At 48.5% G+C, this 21,672-nt stretch overlaps 1 protein-coding gene across 4 annotated transcripts in view; it reads left to right on the top strand.

Moving 5' to 3' along the window:
• Nucleotides 1–21,672, top strand: part of LOC144158118 (proteasome adapter and scaffold protein ECM29) — a 293,901-nt gene that overhangs the window by 152,313 nt on the left and 119,916 nt on the right. For all 4 annotated transcript variants that reach the window (XM_077688775.1, XM_077688773.1, XM_077688774.1 and 1 more), the window contains exon 19: nucleotides 20,643–20,855. In XM_077688775.1, the coding sequence (XP_077544901.1) occupies nucleotides 20,643–20,855 (213 nt within the window). The remainder of the gene's footprint in view (nucleotides 1–20,642; nucleotides 20,856–21,672) is intronic.

The raw sequence follows: 21,672 nt of genomic DNA, 5'->3' as shown, positions 1-21,672 counted from the left end.
TTTTTTTTTTCCCACATGAGACGCTGCTGCACCGTCTAAACCCCGAGCATGGCTTTAACTCATACTTTTTGCTTGTGTTCTTGAGGGATCTGCGTTTATTGCTGCTTAGACAAACGGATGCCGCAGAAAGGGAAGTAGCCCAGCTTATGCCAGCGAGACAGCATGATAAGTATGCAAGCCAGGGTTTTTTTTATTCGTGCCTAGCGTTTGGGATGCCCAAGGCAGTCGCTTATCAGCACAGCGTACAGGCAGTGGGGCTCCACCCTGTGTCTCCAGATGTTCGAAAAGGAAAAGGGTGGTCGCTTATCTGCACAACGCTCTAGTCACAGCAACCTACCCTTTCCCGGGGGGAGCGTGTTGGCTATTTGTAGAGGTGTGCCAAGAGCAAGGGCAGTGGCGGTCATCACGCAAGCGTACATACTGAAGGGTGCCTACCGTATTTATTCGAATATAGGTCGACCTTTTTTTTCCGGAAATGTGCTTAAAAATTGAAGGTCGACCTATAATCGTGACCGAAGAACCTCGACCTATAGTCGTGATCAAAAATGGCGAGCGCACCGAGCGATCCGTTTCAGACTTTCTCCGTCGCGCCCGGTGCTCCTCAATTTGAGGCGGCAGCGCGGAGCATCTAGAACAAAGACAGGCAAGAAAATAAAGGAAAAAATAACAAAACAATCAGCGTAAGAAAACCACCCACAGTCACTGCCGGCTATCGCGCATTACCTGCGGCCGAACCGGACACGAGCGAGCTGACGTACTGGCTAGAGAGCCAGATTGGCTTGGCTTGGTGTCTTCGGAGCCGTAGCGCGAGGTGGGGGTAAAGGTGACTTTCGCCACCTAGCGTAGCCACCTCGTGAATGGAACGGCGTTGCCTGCTTCGCTCGCTGTCTCTACTATCTCCTGGTCTCCGTTTCATGCGCTTTCTTTGTGTTTGCTTCGTTGTGATTTCCGCATACAAAGTTTTTCTGCGCATTTCGCGATGTCACGTCGGACTTTAAGCGGCGGGTGATCCTGTTTGCTGAGAACTTGAACAACTGCGCCGCTCAGCAAGAGTTAGTCGTTAATGAAAAGCTGATCAGGGGATGGCGGAAACAGCGGGACGAACTTTTTGCTTGTGCGTTTCGTGGCCCTACAATTGGGAGGCACGATGCTCTCGAGAAAAAACTCCGGCTGCACGTGGAAGAGGAGCGTGCGAAAGGACACCGAGTGTCCTGCGAAGATATTCAAACCAGACCAAAGCTCAACAGTTAGCGCTGCGAGGCGGGATTGGCCGTTCAGCCTTCAAAGCCAGTCGGGGGCGGGGGTGGGTAATGAACTGCGGCGCATGCGGCGCAAGTTCCGACGACGACGCAGCGTGTGGCTCCGACCAGTGAGGTGACCGCGTTGTAAATAAATAGGAGTTTTAAAAAGTTTCCTCAAGTTTTTTCTTAAAAGTATGGGTCGACCTATAACCGAATATATTATTATTTTTTTCGGCGACTTCAATTTTTAGGGGGTCGGCCTATATTCGTGCTCGACCTATTTTCGAATAAATACGGTATGTGTTTTTTATTTTCTGTGTCTAAATTAGAGGGGAGGAGGGAGCGAAGGCTGTGTCGAGTGGTTTAATCCACCTTTCTTCATTTTTTGCGACCCTAAAATGATGCCCCAGCTGCAGCAGTCGGTGAGCAGACCAGCCAAAATACCGCGCTATAAATGGCATTGGGCGTCGGGCAACCACATTATAAGCAGTATGCTGATGCATTGAGTTGTATGGGAGGCCTACCAGTGGCCGGAAAAAGCCGCATTATATCCCGTCCCGCACTATAACCGGTTACGTTGTAAATGGTCTACACTGTACCTACAAAGGTCCACTAATCATTTGCTTGGGACAAGCCTGGCATGGTAATTCAGCGTGCTGGGAAGTTGCCATTTACTACCTTCCATGTTTACCTTGAGACGGGCTCCATGGCAGTTCTTCTTAGTTGCTTCTGTTATTTTACACAGAGCATCATATTCATGGTGCCAGATTCTAGTATCTTGTGTTTGTCACGGTAACAGCGCAAGATATACTTCTAGGTGAGGACGCAGCTTGCAAAACAAACGTGTACTCACTCGTCGTTTTAATGAAGTCGCCAAACTGATGTTGCTAAGATCGTTGACTGCAGAGAAAAGAAGCTGCCCAAGCACCGGCCACTTGGAAGTGTTCGGATCTTTTTTTTGGGCTCCTTGTCAGGCCTTCTTGGCAGCTTCCATAGCCGGTCGTCTGCTCGATGTCTGCTCACCGTGGCTTGGCCGGTTCCGCCGGCCGGTGGTGCAGACGATGGTTTGAAGAAAGCCATGCGATAGCCATTGAGCTCGTCCCAGTGTTTCAACGTTTTCTAGGCATGTGTTTTAAGTCGGTAACAATCATAAGAAAATATAAAACACAAAACCGAAGGCAATGTGTTTCGCGGTAGCCGTTGAGCACGCGCACAAGTCAGATTTTATGCTTGCGCAACAAAAAAATGGGGTGCGAATGCCTTATTGAGTACGTACTGCAACGGCTGGCAAGAAAACGTGACATTATTTAACGTTCCCTGCGCTCCTAAACGAATTAATGCATGCTCTGTAGCCATCCCCAGAAAATGATGCTACTTGCAGTAAGCATTTCTCTGAGAGTGCAGTTGTGCGAAAGGGTACTTTTCGGAGCTTGGAGGGGAAGTACTACTGGATGTTGGAGAGGTGCGCGCTCACAAATAATGCAGTGTCGTCGATTTTACCATTGGCTACAGCCCCCCAGCTACTCGGTACAAGCAGCAGCAAATAGAAAGCGTCCGCTGCCAGAACGCCCCGACATACGAGGAAAGTAGGCCAGTTTCTGAAATGGATTAAACTAGCGGCGAGTATTTTCGTCGTAAATGACGTTGCACAACTCGGGTAAGCTATCGCACAAAGCAGCAGAGAGAAAGCGATGTTGTCAAAGTCACTGCCGGTGTCCGATTTGCTAAGAGGAGCTGCACGCGCATCTAAATGAACCTAGGACGCCTGAACTCTGGCAGCTGTTTAAACAATGCAGTAAATTGCGCATTACGATTGCGTTGTGTGAACTCCCTCGGTGAGCGAACACAAACAACGTTGTTTTACATGCATGCCGCTGGTGCCTGCAAAGCACCTTGCTTCGGACGGTCGCTGGTGAAGCCACGTCAAGCCTATACACTATTTTCCTTGCTAGAGGTGGGCGCCGCCATTTGCTTTTTCTGATCAGGCGCTAGCGCCGTCTATGAAACAACCGCCTGAACCGCCGCGCTGGGCTGGTAAGTGTGCCGCTCTGTCCGTGCGTCTGCTTGGTACCCGTGCATTACCTAGTGAACCGTAGTGGTTTGGCGTTAAGTTAGTGGTTGCAGTGCTTGTGTGTGTGTGTGTGTGTGTGTTCTGTTTTGTTTTCACCATCTGCGGTCAGATTTTAGGTCCTAATTTGCTGCCAGAGTGGAAAATGCCGACCCCGGCTGTTGCGAGCAGCAGTAGGCACTGGTGGTGGTGGTGCCGGTGGTGTTCCGCAATGCAGACGTGCCGGTATGGTACCGACTGACATAGAAATCGATATCGGGGAGTGAATACGTGTTTTCAATGCCACCGTGCTTGTTATGTACACCGATTAGTCATGTTTACGGAAGCACAGATGTCGAATGCGGAGCGCGCACACCATATGTGGGTCACGCTGATCTGCGCTTGCGATAGACTTTCGACGAGGCGATTGCTACGCTGTTGACATTGCAATGCAATTTAATCTTTCTTAACTAGACTTATGACATTTACTGGCGAAACGAAATTACCTGGGCGGTAAAATAACACGACCGCACAGCCAGTCAAATTACTATTCGAAGGTTGAGCAGAAGGATCGACATTTGGGCGAGTTAATATTGGTTGATCATGATCGTGATCAGGATTGGCCTAACTCTGCGCAGCGCATGTGGCCTGTCGCTTGGAGCCCACTTTTGTGGAACCGCTGCTTGCACCAGAAATGCTTCATGTGATCAGCTGTAACTGTTTTGTAATTGTAGTACTTCAGATTTTGTGACAACGCAAAAGGATTAGAAGCTTTTTCTTTAACCGCGTTGTGAACAGGTTGAGCTGTTTTCCAAATGAAGCGTTCACGTATCCCGAGCTGTGTTTCCACATTGGGCTGCCTGCTTATCCTGCTATCGACCAGCAGTGTGTGATGGAGAAAGTTATCCTTTCATATCGGTTGGCAGTGTAATGCGTTCGCCTTAAAAAAAAAGGAAACAAAACTCTGATTTTAAAGGTTAGATTAGATGAAAAGGGGATTGTTTAATGCCAATCGGCTATAATGACCAAACAGTATACGCCTCGAGATTCGCGATCGCTGCGCCGCCTGCCGCCGCTTCTCTGCGGCGTTTGCGGGATTAGCGCTGCGTTGCTGATAGGTGGTCATGCAGTGTTTTGCTTCTCTTTCGCTTCTCTTTGCCTTTCCGCGCACTAAACAACTTGTTATGGTGACGTCTGTAAGCTAAGTGCACGTTTAGGGCGCTTAAAGAAAACAGCGGCGTCTTGGTAGAGCGCTCGGACGCCAACAAGAGCTACCCGGGGAGGCGGTTCTGCGCGCTTCTTGGCCGCTCTTGCGGGCGTCGGCGACGGCAGCGGCATATCACCGCTGTCACCGTCGAACACGTCAGCACAAGTGAATTCTATTTATTGTCACCTCGTTTAGACCTGATATTGGCACCGTAAGAGGTTGGTTCGTTTTGCAGCGCAGACAACAAATGCAGCTTTGCTTCGAATATGTACGTCGTAGAAAAATATGTTTCGGGGATGTGATAACCCAACAGCGTACAAAAACTTGTACCTTTTATGGGAATATAAGCCACGCGAAAATGTTAAGTACACTCAAAGGCTGTGCATTGTCAGATATGTGCCCACACATGCCTTATAGTAAGAACCAAGGTATATGTTAATGAAACCACGGGAAAATGAATGGTCTGCAAGTCAGGAGGAATAAATAGAATAGTCGTACGGAAATAAAAAAAAACCGAGTGCAGCTTCTGAAATGCTAAAGACGTTTGTTTGAGCAAGGTAGTATTTGCCAGACCAACTAGATGCGAAATGCACTGATATTTCGCTAGACATGGGGGGGGGGGGGGGGGGTGAGGAGGAGGACGCTCAACTGTCGTTGTTTACAAATGCGGAGCGTAATGAACAAATGAACGTTTTATTAACCACACACACACAAGCTGCGTGTTCACTTTCGCTTGTTTTTCGCCTTCAACGAACGGCTGATCATTCGGCGGACGCATTTTTTGAAGAATACAGGGTAAGCAGTTCACAAGAAATACGAGGTGTCGTTGAAAGAGTTGATTGATTGATTGCAGGGTTTAACGCGCCGACGCAACGGAGACGATGAGGCACGCCGTAGTAGAGGGCTCCGGATTAATTTTGACCACCTGGAGATCCTTAACGTGCGCCGAAATCTCGTACACACGGGCTCGTTGGAAGAGTGTCGTATCTGATAAGGGTATCTGATTTCGGTTTATGCTAGATTCTGCAGTCTCCCAGTGTCATACGACGATGTTTCGAAGAAGAGTTTGGCCGCGGACGCGGATTACTCTATAAGCCCATCTTCGCGCTTCCCGTGGAGGATAATGTAACGGATGAATCTTAGCGAGCGCTCACCTCGGGACAAGACGACCCAGCATTAAATTTGCCGTCGTGTGCTGACTCCGGAGTGTAATTTTGCAATATCCATCGTACTTCTTTGGTACAATGTTTGCAAAATTTACGCCGCATTGGCTTGTTCAGGGTACTGACCAATATCTGATATGAGATATTGGCAGGCGTAACTTGCGTGCTGTCAGGTATGAGTGCTCCGCTGGATTTTGTAGTGCACAAAGTCGATTTACATTATAGTGTGTATGGCCGCAACATGACCATCGGAGGAAACACTGCTTACGGAGACACTGCCACTAAATTTCAGGGCAGCGGAATCGCAATCAGCTGCATGCAAATGATGGCTTCGGGACGCCGGCCTGTGACACCCGCCCGGCGCTCATATAGATCTTTCTAAGATCGCGTCATAAACGTTTATACTCTCGTGAACACACCAGGCTTGCAAACAGAGTGCCTGCTCCACGTTATTCAGTATTTCGAACGCGGACAAACGGTAAATCGATGTCTTGAACGAGCCCCAAAAGCAACAGCGACAGGGGGGAGCGGGCCGGGGACTCCCGCACCTGCTTTCGAAACGGGCCGCTAGGGGGATTTCAGTGGCGCCCCTACAGGCCGCGCTCGAGGCGTATATGGTATTTTAAATTGGCTGCATGGAACCAGAAGTTATATTGTAATGTTGTATTGTATCGGAGCTCGCGAAAGATCCCCAGGTGGTCAAAATTAATCCGGAGCCGTCCACTTTGGCATGCCTCATCACCTATGAAGCGTTGGCGCATTAAACCCCATAATCAATCAACCAACCAATCAATCAATGCTGTAATGTAAAGGATAAAGTTACTTCTACCATTTCAGGGGGTTCCGTTCCCTGTCGCAGCTTTGTGTGTGATAAATGGATTTTGCTCCATCTGCTTGCCGTCCAAGTGCACCCAAGAAACCCTAGAGTTGGTCATTGGTACAAAGTCGTTGCGATTTATCAACGGCGTCCACCGATATCTCGACTCGGTGTCTGTTGGGAAGCGATGCAGCAAGAATGCACCGCAACCGCACTGCATTTTCTCCAAGCAGTGTCGTGCAGATGCACGCTGTCAGGGACTTTTTCTCTGGTTGTTCGATAACCCACCACTGCACAGTGCTGACAAAGTTGGCGCGGCTCGCTCAAACGCACTCGCAATTTTTTTTTTCCAATCACCACTCACTCAAACTCAGACTCAATGCCGAGCAGCACATCTGCGCTCACACAAACTCAAACTCGCAGTGAGCGCAAAACTCAGAACTCACTCGGACTTAAAACTCAAAATGCACTCAGAACTCAAAATGTGCTCAAAACTCAAAATGTAATCAAAACTCAAAATGTAATCAAAACTCAAAATGTACTCAAACTGAAAATGTACTCAAAACTCAAAATGTAATCAAACTCAAAATGTACTCAAAACTCAAATGTACTGAGTACTCAAGACGTACTCAGTACTCAAAATGTATTCAGTACTCAAGACGTACTCAGTACTCAAAATGTACTCGGTACTCAAAATGTCCTCAAAACTCAAAATGTCCTCAAAACTCAAAATGGACTCAAACTCAAAATGGACTCAAACTCAAAATAAACTCAGAACTCAAAATGGACTGAAAACTCAAAATGGATTCTGAACTCAAATGGACTCACAACTCTCTCGTGCTAGGCATTTACTGGGGCTCAGATGGACTCTGATTTCATTAGCATTAAGAGTTTTAAAATTCACGAGTAGTAAAAATATTACGGGTGCAAATTCGTGAGCACTCGTGCATTCGGTACGACATGACATCGTAACTCCTGTGAGGTCGGAAACCATTTTCGTTGCAGATTTAACACAGCTATACCTGCTGGCCATGATGATTAGCGCTGGTTACAAGCAATTGTACGTATATATTGGATACCAAACTCTTGATATTCGTGTTCATGACAGAGGGGGGTCCAGACTCGATGGTGTGCTAGGGCCCTGGGGAGAAACAAACACCATTGGGCGAGGGAATGTGCGCTCACTGCTCATTTCATTTACGTCTAAGCTTTTAGGGTTACGGTTCCGTGCATTTTTGCTCTGCATCCTGAAAAAAACGCCTTGTGTCAAAGTGAACTGTCCCCGCGAATCTCTGAAGCGCGAGCCACTCACGGATATGTCTTTGTGTTTTAATGCGTAGCATTCTTTGCCGAGTGCCCTCCTCCCCCTCCCCTGGCCAGTATCGTGTAACGCCAGAAATGCAGACATTACGGAAGTTCGACCTGTAATCATTATAAAAGCGTAAATGAAGATAATTCATCAAACAAAATTTTAAAACACTAAAAAAAAGAAATGGCGAACCTTGTAACGCAGGAGTCATGGATAGTCACAGATTGGGTTAAAATTCAAAGTGATGGGCCGCTAGGGCATGTGGGGTATCAAATCGAAGGTCACGTGGGACAAACAAAAATGCTTCGTGGTCATAATCGTGACTTAGTCATAATCGTGGTCATAATCGTAAGTCATTATGAGGGTTGGAATTCATAATGGTGATTCGTAGGCGTGTTGGGTCTCAAATTAAAGGTTTCGATTAGGGAAATAACGTTGGAAAAATAAGAAATACATCCTGGTCGTAATCATGACATTGTCATGGTGAGTCGTACAATGGTTTGAAATTCATTGGGATGCCGCTAGTGTGTCCCCCAGCACCGAATTGAAGATCTCGGTGCGGGGATTCGCGTAAGACAAAAAAAATGCTTCCTGGTTATAATCGTGACACAGTCATGGTGAGTCATAGATATGGTTAGCATTCATAGTGATGTGTGCTAGGGAGTGTGGGGTGTCAAATTGAAGGTCTTAATGAGGGAAATCACGTTAGACAAATAAAAATTTCTTCTGGTCATAATCATGACATAGTCATGGTGAGTCATCGATTGGGTTAAAAATCAAAGTGATGCCGCCGCGAGGTATGGGGTATCAAATTGAATGTCTTGATGAGGGGAATAACTTGGGACAAATAAGAGATGTTTCCTATCCTCATGAGATGGTCATGGTAAGTCATAAATTAGGTTAAAATTCAGATTAATTCCGGCAGAATGTGTGGAGTATCAAATTAAAGGTTTCGATGAATAAAGTCATGTGGGGCAGATAAAAAGGGCATCCCACTGATCAGTATTAGTTAAGAGTAAACTGCACAAATTCATTGCAGATGCTAGAACGGCAGCACAGAAGGAATTGTGGTGTCAAAGGGAAGGGCTTGAGGGAGAAAATTTAAACCAGGCAATGACCGCATCGTAAGATCATTATGTGCACTCACTTCACGAGTAAAAAATCAGAGTTGTGTCGTAAGCTCGTCGGGGCTGTACAATTATTGCTTTCCGTGTCAGGATTCGCGTGTAGCTAAAGCAAACACGTGCTACTTAGTAATGGCGAGTTAAGCTTTGAAGGACGGCACTATTGTCAGCGCGAAGCTCCGAAGCGTGGAAATTCATTTATTTCACTTCCACATTATGCCCATCATCAAACACTTCGAGGAACGCTTCGTCTTCTTCTGGACTGACCATCATCATCGTTGGTTCCTGGACTGGTGTTTGGAAATGGCTGTGTCGTAGAATAAACGTCCTGCTTCACCAAGCACCCAAGGCCCTTACAATTCAAAAACCCTCAGAGGGATCAATCGTGCTTGCGGCATTTGATGAGGCCATCTTTAAAACGTGGCTTAGTCGATACCCTGCGGCTCGCAATGTCTGGAAAAAAGCCCGTGTAGCCACTAAAACAACGCTGCTGAACAGCCACACTACGGGGGCAAGATGGAGATGGAAATCGGGGAAACTTTTTTAAAGTCGGCATGGGTCAACATCCGCAGCCCACCACTGCTCACTGTGCCCCGCTTCTATAACTTGTATAGACCAGAATTTTGCCAGGTCGGCCATTTTCCAACGATGGAGGCACCACCTGGCGGGCATTTCTTGGGGACTGTGGGGCAAACGAACGACGTCACAGTCCCACGCTGTTGCTCCGTGCTGCGCGTGAATATCGGACGTCCAGGCGGCATCGAAAATAGCTAAGTGTCATTTATTCGGTACGTCAGCAGCGCCAAGTTCAACACGGATTTGAAGAGAACGTTCAAAGCGCGCGAGAGCTGTCGGATTTGCCCATAAATTTGGTCCCCAACCAGCTAAGGCGGCGGGCCACCCGTCAAGCGCTTTGTCCTGACGGGGGTTGCCTGTGAGGCTACGTTTAATCATGCAAGCAGGACGCCCGACTTTTCATCCCCAACTGATGTTTATTTTCTTAATTGGGGGCAGGTTGCCGTCATCGCCTGTACTTGGCAATGTGCAGGAGCTACTCGTTCGGGCGTGATTACGCCTTTGTTGGCTGCACCAACAATCAGCGTTAGGGCAAAGGGCACGTGCAACAAACGTGTGAAGTGTGTCACGACAAAAGAAGTGTCTGCCTGGCCGGAATCTATCCGCTGTACAAATTTCCTGCGCCCCTTGAGTGCCGCCACGAATTGGTCGCCGTGCTGAATCGGAAAGACTTCGAAGCAAGAAAATTTGCCAGAATACGTATGGTCGTCCGCTTCTTCCGTAAGCACTGTTCATTCACCCTAATGTTCAATCCCTATCGCACGTTTTGTTCATCTCATCGATGGGAAGCCAACAAAATTCATCTGCACACCCATGCTGCAGCTTGGGTATGCAATAAAGTTGAGCCAAAAGTGAAATAAAAGCGTCGCGGTGGCGTAGAACGTGTCAGGAAATAGCTGTTCGCGGTTCCCACCCACCGCTGAAACGCTAAAGTTCTTCTAAGCAAGCAAATGGCCGCGAAATCTTGGTGCATCAAATAAGTTGCCCCTGTTTGGCAGCTGGAAATAGTGTTATGAGGCGGCAAATATTTTGCTTTTATGAGCATGTACGTCTACGATCTGCACAGTCAAAGGAGTATTTCATGGCCTTGTTTAGCAACCAACTCAGCATGAGGTATGGGAGCGCGTATTAAATATCGACATGTTCGCGCATGACAGCAGCAAGCCATGCTTGGAAATATGCACTATCGCGAGCCCAATCGAAGGCATTCGCTGATTGCGCCAACCCCCTTCCTTCTTAGCGTATACGTAGGAGGCATATCAGCCCAATAGTTCCTAAGCTGTTTCACGGGAACGCAGGCTTGTTGGCGGATGTTGAGTGCTGCAATGCGTCGAACCAACCACGCTTTCAAGATGGCATGCCAGCAATTAACGAGTACAATATATCTATCAGGCACTGGATAAGACTTTTTTACTGAACTGGTCGTTATTCAGTGCCATGATTTCCGATGGTTGCATCCGATCCAGCTTCCTTCACCGAGACAATATTTTAGGTGCGGGGCACCTTAGGACCTCACAATGTCCGTCCGCTGCGTCCATCCGTGCGCACACCGTCATCGAGCGATTTAGGGAACAATCAAGGTGCACCTCACGGCTCAGATTGAAGGACGGCTGGGGCGCAAATCGGGTGTCCTTTCGAGTCCCCGTACTCCGCACCCTCGCCATCATCCACGGAGTCGAGATGCTGCCCTTTTGCTGATACCCTACACGCCCAATCGGCACCACTTTGAATTTTAACCCAATCATGATGATGATAAGGAGGATGCATTTCTTTATTTATTCCACACGATGCCCCTCATCGAGACCTTTACCTTGATACCCAATAAGCCCTACTGGCATCACTCTAAATTTTCACTCAATCTATGACTCACCACGACTGCCTATCTCATAACTATAACCAGAACGCATTTTTGTATTTATCCCACGGGATTCCCTCCAACAAGACATTTAATTGATACCGCACACACCCTGGCAGGATCATTTGGAATTTTAATCAAATCCGACTAACCATGACCCTCATGACTGTAAGCAGGAAGCATTATTTATGTGCCCCACGTGATTCCCCTAATTGCAACCTCGAATTTGGTACCCCATTTGCTCTAGCGGCCTCACCTTTTAACCCAATCTACGACTCACCATGACTATTTCATGATTACAACCGCAAAGCCATTTTTATTTGTCCCACGTGATTCCGCTCATCAAGACCGCAAATTTGATACCCTACACGCCCGAGCGGGGTCACTTCGAATTTTAACCCGATGTAAGATTCGCCATGACTATAACCAGGAAGCATTTTTGTATTTGTGCTACGTGATTCCCCTAATCGAGGCCATTAATTTGATACCCAACACATCCTCGTGGCATCAATTTGAATGTTAACCCAAACAGTGACTAGCAGTGACGATCTCGTGATATAGCCATACCGCATTTTTGTCCCATGTGATTTCCGTGATCGCATCCTTCAGTTTGATGTCCCGCACACCCTAGTGGCATCATATTGAATTTTAACCCAATTTATGACCTATTATGACTATGTCATATAATAATAATCGGGAAGCATTTCTGCATTTGTCCGACGTGATTCCCTTGATCGATAACTTTAATTTCATACGCCACACGCCCTAGCGCTATGAATTTGAATTTTAACCCAATCTATGACTAGCCATGACTAAGTCATAATATACCCATAACGCATGTTTGTCCCACGTGATTCCCCTCATCTAGACCTTGAATATGATTCCCCACACGCTCTTGTGGCATCATTTTGAAAATTAAGCCAGTCCATGACTTATTATGACTGTCCGATGACTATACACTGGAAGCATTTTTTTTTAAATTCAACTCGCATGATTCCATTTATCGGGACCTTTAACTTAATATCTCACACGCCTTAGCAACATCTGTTTGAATTTTTAGACAATCTCTCTCATAATGCGGTCATTATTCTATCTAAACGGGGGCGTCGCCCAGTCAGTTCAGAGTACAACTCATTTGAAACAGCAGAGGGGACAGCCGCCGCCACTTCCGCCCGGTGCTCACCTCTTCCTTTGTGACCCTACCAAATCAAACCGTTAACAGAAGCAGGCGAACAACCAGCAAGAAAGCGCTGCTGTGTGCTTTCCCACCACCTTCTTAGAGGATCCATCAAGAGGAAAAGGTGCGGTTACAGGACCTCTCCAGTCAATTATTATTCACACGCCCAGCCACTAAATCAGATACTTCCCCCACCTCCCCACTACCAGGGGTGAGACAGCTGCGCATATTGCGCACTTTTGATACAAATCTGCTTTCCTGCGCCAGGCTGCTCCAAAAGCTTGAAAATTGCAAAAATTGCGCCAACCTGCTCCAAAACAGTCTGAGAGCCAAGGATTTTAACGCTCCCGCCACTTTCAGTGGGGGAAAACGCTTACTGACGGCATAATTTTCAAGCACCCCCAAGATGATCCTGTTTGTTAATGTTTAATTGATTGATCATTCAATAAAAAACTCGCATAAAATTGTCCCCAAGATAGTTTTGTCAAAGGTCACCATGTCGGGTTTCTTTTTTAAGTTTTCCCATGAAAAACACCTGCAAGGTCCTGTAGAAAAAAACACGTATGTGTACTCAGGCGACAAACTACTGGTGAAAATTGATGAAAAGACGGCAATTTTTTCAGCGCCGAATCTCCGGAACGGCATTACTGGGCGCCGCCATCTTGGTGTGGTGAATATTGGAAAACATGGCCGTCGGGCGAAGCCGTTGCTCGTGGTTCAGGCAGAGGGGATCCGGACAGTTTATCGAACGCCGTTTTATCGAACGCCGTTTTATTGACGGACGTTTTATCGAAGCCGTTTTATCGAAACTGTTTTTCTCGGCCTTCTCGGCCTTAACAGAATTTGCAGTACGTGTTTTTCATTTCCTCCTCGCTATGTAATTTGCAAATATTGTCTCCACAGCAGGCCTATATAAAAAAATTTATAGTCTGTCTTCTAGTTGACTTTTATTTCCTGCGTGTTTTTTGTTGTGTTCATTGCGCAACTGGTACTGCCATAACGAGTCTCTTTGTGTCTCTAGTCCCCCCTCTGATCGGAAGCAGATCACGGCATTGTGGCGTATTGATTGAAATGCCTCGATATGCTTGGTACCTTTTGTATACACCGCTTTTGTGTCGACACATAATCTAATTATTTCGCCGCGTATGTTGTACATAAGTAAGGCACTTCTTGGCGCTTGAGGGTCCAATGTCAAAAACATAACTGGAACGATTTCTGCATTCCTAATTCTTAATGGGATCTGAGTTCAGTTGCTAAGAGGTTAGCAAGCCTTTTACTACTGTTCTCGTTGCCTTGCATGAACTAACGAGAAAAACGTTAGTGACAAAATGGTCTCCGTACTGCAGGTTGGTTCGGTTTCATCGCCCTCTGGTTGCACCCCAGCATGTCTGCTGGGGTGCATGCTCTTGCCTTTTTATCATAAGGCATAAAAAAAGTAAGATCAAAAGAGTAATGGAGAAATCATGAAAGTCTACTGAAAACACAGCGTCGTGACCCGATTACTTCTAAATAAAAATGAAAAAATAAGCAATACTATGGCCTGTGCGATTACCTGAACAAAGCACACAAAAAACCAACAAAATGCGCTGCCTGGTCGGGCGTGTTCCTTCAAGGCCACCACGAAAACGTAAGGTTGGTGAATCGAAAGAGGGGCTAAGCAATTAGTGTTGACGCAAAAGTAGAAATTTATACGAAATCCTGTATTTTTTTTAATTTGAGCATGATTAACAAACAAACTTAAATTGTGACGGGATGGGTGTCCAGCTGTCCAGGGGAGTCCGGGGGGGAGGGGAGTCCAGCTGTACTAGCTTACGAGTTTCCCTAGTGGGAGATGACCTCTGACGACTTGTCCTACTTGACGAGTTCACCTATGACGAGTTGGCTGTGGCAGGTTCCCTTGTGAGAATTCTCCTAGACTCCACCACCTCTGTTGGGGTCTCACTATCACTGTCGGAACCCCCCCCCCCCCCCCCCCCCCCCCCCCCCCCCCCCCTTCCCCCCCTTTCCAGTCACACAGCACTAATCTTTCAGAAGTTCTTGGCCATTTCTCCAGATGCAAACAATGTGACCCCAAGGTCCGAGTAGGAGTCGCGTGTAAACCACGTGACTAGAACAATTGTGGGGGCAAGACTCTGGATCACGTAATGATGAACCATGGCGCAAGGGATATATTTGGCAACACTAACCTAACACGCCGATACACATCTAAGGAATATTGCGCACGGGGTTCGGGTTGGTACTATAGGGGCAAATTCTGTAATTTAAACAAGGGGGTCATACATGCTTGAGCGAAATCAATAAAGACTCAAAAAAATAAAAATAATTTAATAAAACAAAGGTGATCGAAAACACTGTAAAGGCGCGTCAACATATATAGACAGGTTTTTTATGTAATGCACGGCAGAGACAATGTAGAATGAAGGTTACTGCAGGTTAGGTTAATGCGATGGCCAGTTAAACAAAATAAACCCCGAAAATTACAGTGAAAGCCACAAAACCGCACTTTCGATAAAACGGACGTAGGTGGTTCGATAAAATGGGATTCGATAAAACGGCGTTCGATAAAACGGGCATTTTTTCGATAAAACGGCGTTCGATAAACTGTCTGGGAACCCAGGCAGAGTGCTCTTCGCCGATTTCTACTGTGTTTTTGGTTATGGGGGTGGCTGGGTTTTCATTTAGTCGTTTGATCTGTTGAGGGAAGTTGCGTGACTCGAAGAACGGGGTCGCGTTCATCAAAAACAACATGGGGCCCGCGAATTCGCCGTGTTTCGGCCTCGAGTGAGAGCTGGCGCGATGCGTGCTTGAAGTGAAATTTCGGACTCATTGCGGTGTTATAATAAAACGCCGAGTTATTGCTGCCTTTGACAGCGAGCTTGCGAGTGGCGGAAATGGGACGATCGACACTGCAGAAGTGGCGGCGCAGGCTACATCGCCGCAAAATGTTCTAGTGGTGGCCGATAGTGGCCGATAATAATGGTCTATCTATCGAAGTGAAATTTAATGCCAAGAGGGAGGTGGCTAAACTATACCAGCGATCGTTCAAGTTGCGATCGTAATGAATTGAAATGGGCTGGTGGGGTGCGAAGATTGTCATCTCGCTTTGCGCAACTTTTGCCATGCCTCTGTAAAGCAGAGTCTGGGATTACAGATATAATACTTTCAGCATTCACATGATAATGAAAATGCCTTACGATTGCTTAGTTTTTCGATTCGATGTTTTCAACGGCACTCCATGCTATCTATGCATAGAGCCTAAGAATTTATAAATGGCTCGTAAAAAGGTAGTGCAGTTCGCTCCTTGTGATACTCTACTAGAAAAAACTTCATTGAAAGGCTGTTTCAGTGTTATGTACGTTCAAAACCCATTAAAAAGTGCACTCCCCCCCCCCTTCCCCCCGAGTTGCCAAAAATTTGATTTTTATAGGCTCCTAAGGTGACATAATAAATGTCATCATTCTGCTCCAAATCAAGGTTCTTCTGCTCCAAAATCAAGATTTCGCTGCTCCAAAAACTGCTCCCAAATCTGATTCAGCTGTCTCACCCCTGCACTACCGATCATGCGCATCGAGACTGCTGCTGTACCCGCAGGTAACCTGAATTGCGAACCCAAAGCGGCACATGAAACTTAACCGCTAACGATATCCGACTCCTAGGCTACTCATATGTACTCAGAACTCAAAATGTACTCAAAACTCGAAATGTACTCAAAACTCAAAATTTACTCAAACTTAAAATGTACTCAGTACTCAAAATGTACTCAAACTCAAAATGTACTCAAAACTCAAAATGTACTCAAACTTGAAATGTGCTCAAAACTCAAAATGGACTCAGAACTCACTCGGACTCAGGAGTACTCAAACTCAGTCAGGGTCAAACTCACTGAAGCTAAAACTCACCATGCTACACTAGCCTCGCGCTCACTCAAACTCGAACTCACGTGTGAGTTTGAGTACAAATGAGTCTGAGTGACTGGACTCGTGAGTGAGTCCACCGACCTCTGGTGCTGACCAAACGACGTTTGCGCCTTGAACGGCATCGCAGCATTGGTTAAAACAGTTGAAAGTTCCGCAAGAACTAAGCACACGGTGCGAAACACTCCTGAACTACGCAGCGAGGCACACCGCGCCGAGCGATCAGCCCAGCGCGCACAGGCAACGCTAGTCAGCTGGAACCGCGCGCTGAGAGAACTGGTTTGCGAGTATTTTCCTCCTGTGAGGACGTTGGGGTTAAGCAGACGGGTGTGTGACTCGCGGAGGAAGATCACAAGAAAGTTGACGCCATGGTCTTGAACGGATAACTCAACACTGAATATATTGGAGACGGAACGCGCACAGAAGCGAAATAAAAAAAAATACAAACAGGTCCGACCCACTAGAGTTCGGGAGAGAAGCGGGGAAAAAAAAAAACAATGCCACGCTCACGGCTCTGTCTCACAGTGTTGGCGCTGAGTCGCCACGGCGTTGACGCCCTCGCCGCAGGGTTTCGGAAGACGGCGGACCAGTCGCGGTTCCGCTGAGTCACGCGCCGCTGGCTCCGCTCGCTAGGCCTTGCCTCGGAACTGCGACTCCCAGGGTCGTCGCGGCGATCTGACAGCTTCGCGAACGGCGACGTCGATCTTCCACGTCACAGGCCCGTGGACATCACCCCGCTGGAGCGACCACGAGCCTCGAACCTTGAAAGCCACGAAAGCCTCGACCCGCCTGCCGGTCGTTTTGGTCCAGCTGCCCTCCGGAACCTCCGCCGCTCGCTCCGCTTCCCAGGCCAGCCCTCCATGATGATCCTACTCCCCTCCTGGCACACACCCTCTAAGGGAAATTGACCCGGTCACCATCGTCTTCTTCTTCTCAAGGCACCTGCTCTGCGCCGTCATCCGGGTTTTTCCCCACTCGTGGGACGCCAGTCATCACATTCACCCCCCTGCTCGAGAGGTTTGTTTGGGGAAACAAAACTCGGCACACAAAAATGTTCGCTCATGGCGATACAGGGCACCGAAGGAACGTGCCGGAGTGAAGGTCCTTCGCAGTCAGTCCGAAACTGTACAAAACAGTCTCTAACCCAATGGAAGGGAAAGCAACAAAAGAAACAGCATTTGCCACTCTTAAATCCACTCTATAGAATAAACTGCCTACTTAAAAAAATCGGACAAAGGTGCCCGCTTCTGTGCCTACTCTGTCAATGGCTGGGAAAGGTTAACCGGCACGAGCAGTCGGTAATAGAGCAGGAGTTAGAGGGAATGGCACACCCGCATCTTCGTCGTTGGGTGTGTGTGGCATCTTGAACCCTGTGGAGGGCTTTCTCTTCTAGGCGCTGGGCGAGAGGTGGACGACCAGATCGATGGCAACACGCCGAAATGCCTCGATCTCCGCCATGATCTCCCGTGGCTACTCGGTGCTTAGGCGCAGCCGTCTGACACATGCGACACAACTTTACGAAGCGTGCAGTGTGAGCTTGCATCCCCGGCCAGTAGAAGTCCTTGCAGACGCGCTCCATGGTTCGCCTGATACCCCTGTGATTGCCGAGGGTTCCTTGATGGGCCTTGTCCAAGACGATGCCTCGTAGCTCCTTGGGGACGACGAGTTGCCTTCTTCCTTTTCCGGAGGGCAACTGATGCCGTCGATAAAGAATGCCAGCATTCTTCACGAACTCGATCGCCGCTGCGTTGAATGTCACCTTTCTGCCGACCTCGGCGAAAAACTTTCGGAGAGAAGGGTCTTGCTGCTGAAGCGCACATAAGTCAGCAGAGGTGATATTGCAGGGGCTGTCAGCAACGGCAGGTACCTGCGGCATTGTTGTCGGAGCCTCGCTTTTTGCTGCGTTGGTGCGCATGTGGGTCTTCAACCCTGCTGCAGCTCGCCAAGACGATGGCAGGTTCCGACCGCGCAGGTCTTCTGGGACGCGCACGCTGCCTTGTCCAAGCACCGTGCTTGCAATGACTGGTTCCTTTTCGTGAGGCTCCTCTCGTCGGATGTTCCGATTGTCTTTCGTATTGACATCACCAGTCCCCTCAATGTTCCCCATAATGACGTCGCACAAGGGGTTGTCCATGCAGGACGCTAGTACGCGGCCTGAGAAGAACGGGGAATCGATTTCCACGTCTGCCTCCGGCACGGACAGACACGTTCGATTTAATAGTTGGACGGTGCTCATGCCTCCTGGCACACACCCTCTAAAGGAAATTGGCCCGGTCACCATCTTCTTCTTCTTCTCGAGGCACCTGCTCTGCGCCGTCATCCGGGTTTTTCCCCACTCGTGGGACGCCAGTCATCACACCTCCTTTCCCGGCTGCTTATAGAAAATGGTGTATAGGGCGCTGCGAAGCTTAGTTGGAGTTCTGCCACCAGATGTCCCTTCAATGAAAGGTCTACGGGCGGCGCCACGGCACCACCAACTCTCTTTGACAGATTTTGGGGCTGCTGTGTCCACACCTAAAAGTGATTCTTACACCATGGTCACGATATTAAAAAAAGGAACTGGTGATCACGATACTCCCTAATGCGATATTTGGGTGCTGAGGCAGCACTCACTCGTGGGCTCTCAACAGCAGCTATGGTGAGCCTCTGCGTTGGTGGCATGAAATGAGTCTCACGAAGGGACCGCGAGGTGCGTCTTAAGTGAACGCACATCATAGTCACGCACACGCCCCCCTCACGTTTTCGCCCCAGCATTGCACCATCAAGTGCCTCGTGCGCGCACAGAATCCTCCCCCACCGCACACTTTCGGAGCGCACTGGCTTGCACCACCCTCCCCTTTCAATTTTACGACCGTCTCCTCCGCTGCTTTCTTTCACCGTTTGCTTTTTCTTTCACTCGTCGTTCCCTCGGTTACCCCGACAACCGGCTCAGCAGCCCAGAGACCAAAGGGCTGGGCCCTTGTTCAGTCATTCCGTAAATTATCAGATTAGATCGCCTGCTGTGGTTCTCCGGGTCATCAATTCGCCTTTTGAGCGTTTTGATTACGGAATTCAACATCCCTACTTCATTCTGGCAGCTAGCAACGCTATTTTCTAGTCTAGTCAGAGCCTCAGTTTATTGTCAATATCACCCAGTCGCTTTTCCTTGATTTCTTGAATGTCAACTGCAATTTCATTCAGTTGCTTTGCTATTTTTGCAAGCTCAGGACCAGGATTGACTTCAATGTCACCTGCCAATAACAGCGACTCCCTCAAGAATGAAGCAAGCTTATTCACATGGCCAAGGGCATGGCAGCGCCAGCAAGAATGGGCTATCAGACCGGAAGTACTTTCCATAGCATCTCACCTGCGTGAAGAACTCGAGCGGATTGTCAAGCAGCCGCATGCTGGTGCTGCCGCCGTGCCCAGTGACCGCCGTTGGCGAGGTTGACCCTTTTATACCCCATTCCAGGGTTGGCGCTTTCCGAATGTCCCTTGCGCATTCATTTGCACATGACGTCGATGCATGGCTTGGTAGTTTCAGCGACCACTGATGAGCAGGTCCAACGTTGCTATCAGTTGCCTTTGAAAGTTTATCGTCCGTCATCAGTCCAGGCCGGCCGGTGCACTCGCCATCTGCGGGAAGTACGAGGCTCAGAAGAAACTGTGTGAAGAACTCGAGCGGATTGTCAAGCAGCCGTGTGCTGGTGCTGCCGCCGTGCCCAGTGACCGCCGTTGGCGAGGTTGACCCTTTTATACCCCATTCCAGGGTTGGCGCTTTCCGAATGTCCCTTGCGCATTCATTTGCGCATGACGTCGATGCATGGCTTGGTAGTTTCAGCGACCACCGATGAGCAGGTCCAACGTTGCTATCAGTTGCCTTTGAAAGTTGATCGTCTGTGATCAGTCCAGGCCGGCCAGTGCACTCGCCATCTGCGGGAAGTACGAGGCTCAGAAGAAACTGCGTGAAGAACTCGAGTGGATTGTCAAGCAGCCACATGCTGGTGCTGCCGCCGTGCCCAGCCGTGGATGAGGTACAGGCCGTTTTTCAAGGCGGAGTTTCACAACTGCCTACATCAAAGAACTCTGGTACGCATGCACACACCACCCGAAAGCGTGCTCTCGGCAGGCAGTTATGTCCTTCGGGTCGGTGCAAGGTGCGAAGGAGGCACCACAAAGCCTTGTGGATGTTTTGTGGTGGTGGTGGTGGAAAAACAAAGTGACCTTTTTCAGAGCGGCGACGTGGAGGTGCACTTCACCGTGGGCGAGTCCCTGTGCTGTGCCGTGCTGGGGCAGACCTCCCCGCTGTGCCGGGACCCCTGGACCACGGAGGAGGCGGACTTCCAGCCGGCCCCGGGCGCCCAGCCCCAGCTGTCCGAGATGCAGTGGCTGGTGGGCCAGCTGCTGCACACCCACCTGTGCCACCCACGGCCGGCCGCCCGACAGGTGGGTGCGGGGGACACTCTGGGCTGTGGGCAGTGGCAGAACTGCAAGCACCATGTTTGCCCGTGCTAGGCCCCCATGCGTTTTTCCCTGGATCATTGGGGCAGGCGGACTGCAGGCATTGGGAGTGCGTCACGCTCTCGGTTCTGGGTGCTGAGTGCCACCTTGCCCCGTGTGGCTGTATTGTCTCGCTGTGTGAGGTCTCTGGAGTCGCGTTGTGATATTTACTGGAGGGAAATCTGGCACCAGTGTCTGGGCGCTCCCTGCTTCAGCGAGTGTGCTGCCATGTACTGGGCAGGGCCGTTCCATCTGTCCTTGGCATGGCTCATGAACTGGCTCAAAAGTTGCCTCTGGCTGCAAAAAAACATGCTGTCATTGTTAAAAGGTTATTGAAGGTTGTTTTATCAGTAGAATAATGGAGCCACAGAAGGATTATTGAGAAGCTTCATTCGAGATGAACAAGAAAAAAAAGTTTCTCTCTTTGGTTGGTTTTGGCATTGAAAGCGAAAAGGAGCCACATGTCTAGCCAGCATAAGGGGGCAGACTGGTCTTTGAGCCATTTTGTTTATTTACTAACCAATATAAATGAAACTGCCCAAAAATATGGAGATTTCTTGGGCTGATTTCAAATCTGCAATAAAAGTTCTTGCAAGTTCAGTATTTTTTTAGATAATTAATGATTAATTGCCATTATTTTGGGTTACAATTGCAAAATAACCACTCCAGACAGAATGGTGATTACTAGGCTTGTGCGAATAGTGATATTTTAGGTCGAAACGAATTCGAAGCGAATAGTCCTTGGGGTCGAATATTTGCGAAG

Source organism: Haemaphysalis longicornis, unplaced genomic scaffold (assembly GCF_048455015.1).
Source record: "Haemaphysalis longicornis isolate Haplotype H1 unplaced genomic scaffold, Haemaphysalis longicornis Haplotype H1 scaffold_10, whole genome shotgun sequence".
Lineage (NCBI taxonomy): Eukaryota > Metazoa > Arthropoda > Arachnida > Ixodida > Ixodidae > Haemaphysalis > Haemaphysalis longicornis.
Note: the sequence above shows the minus strand (reverse complement) of the source record. Positions and strands in the feature narration are given on the sequence as shown.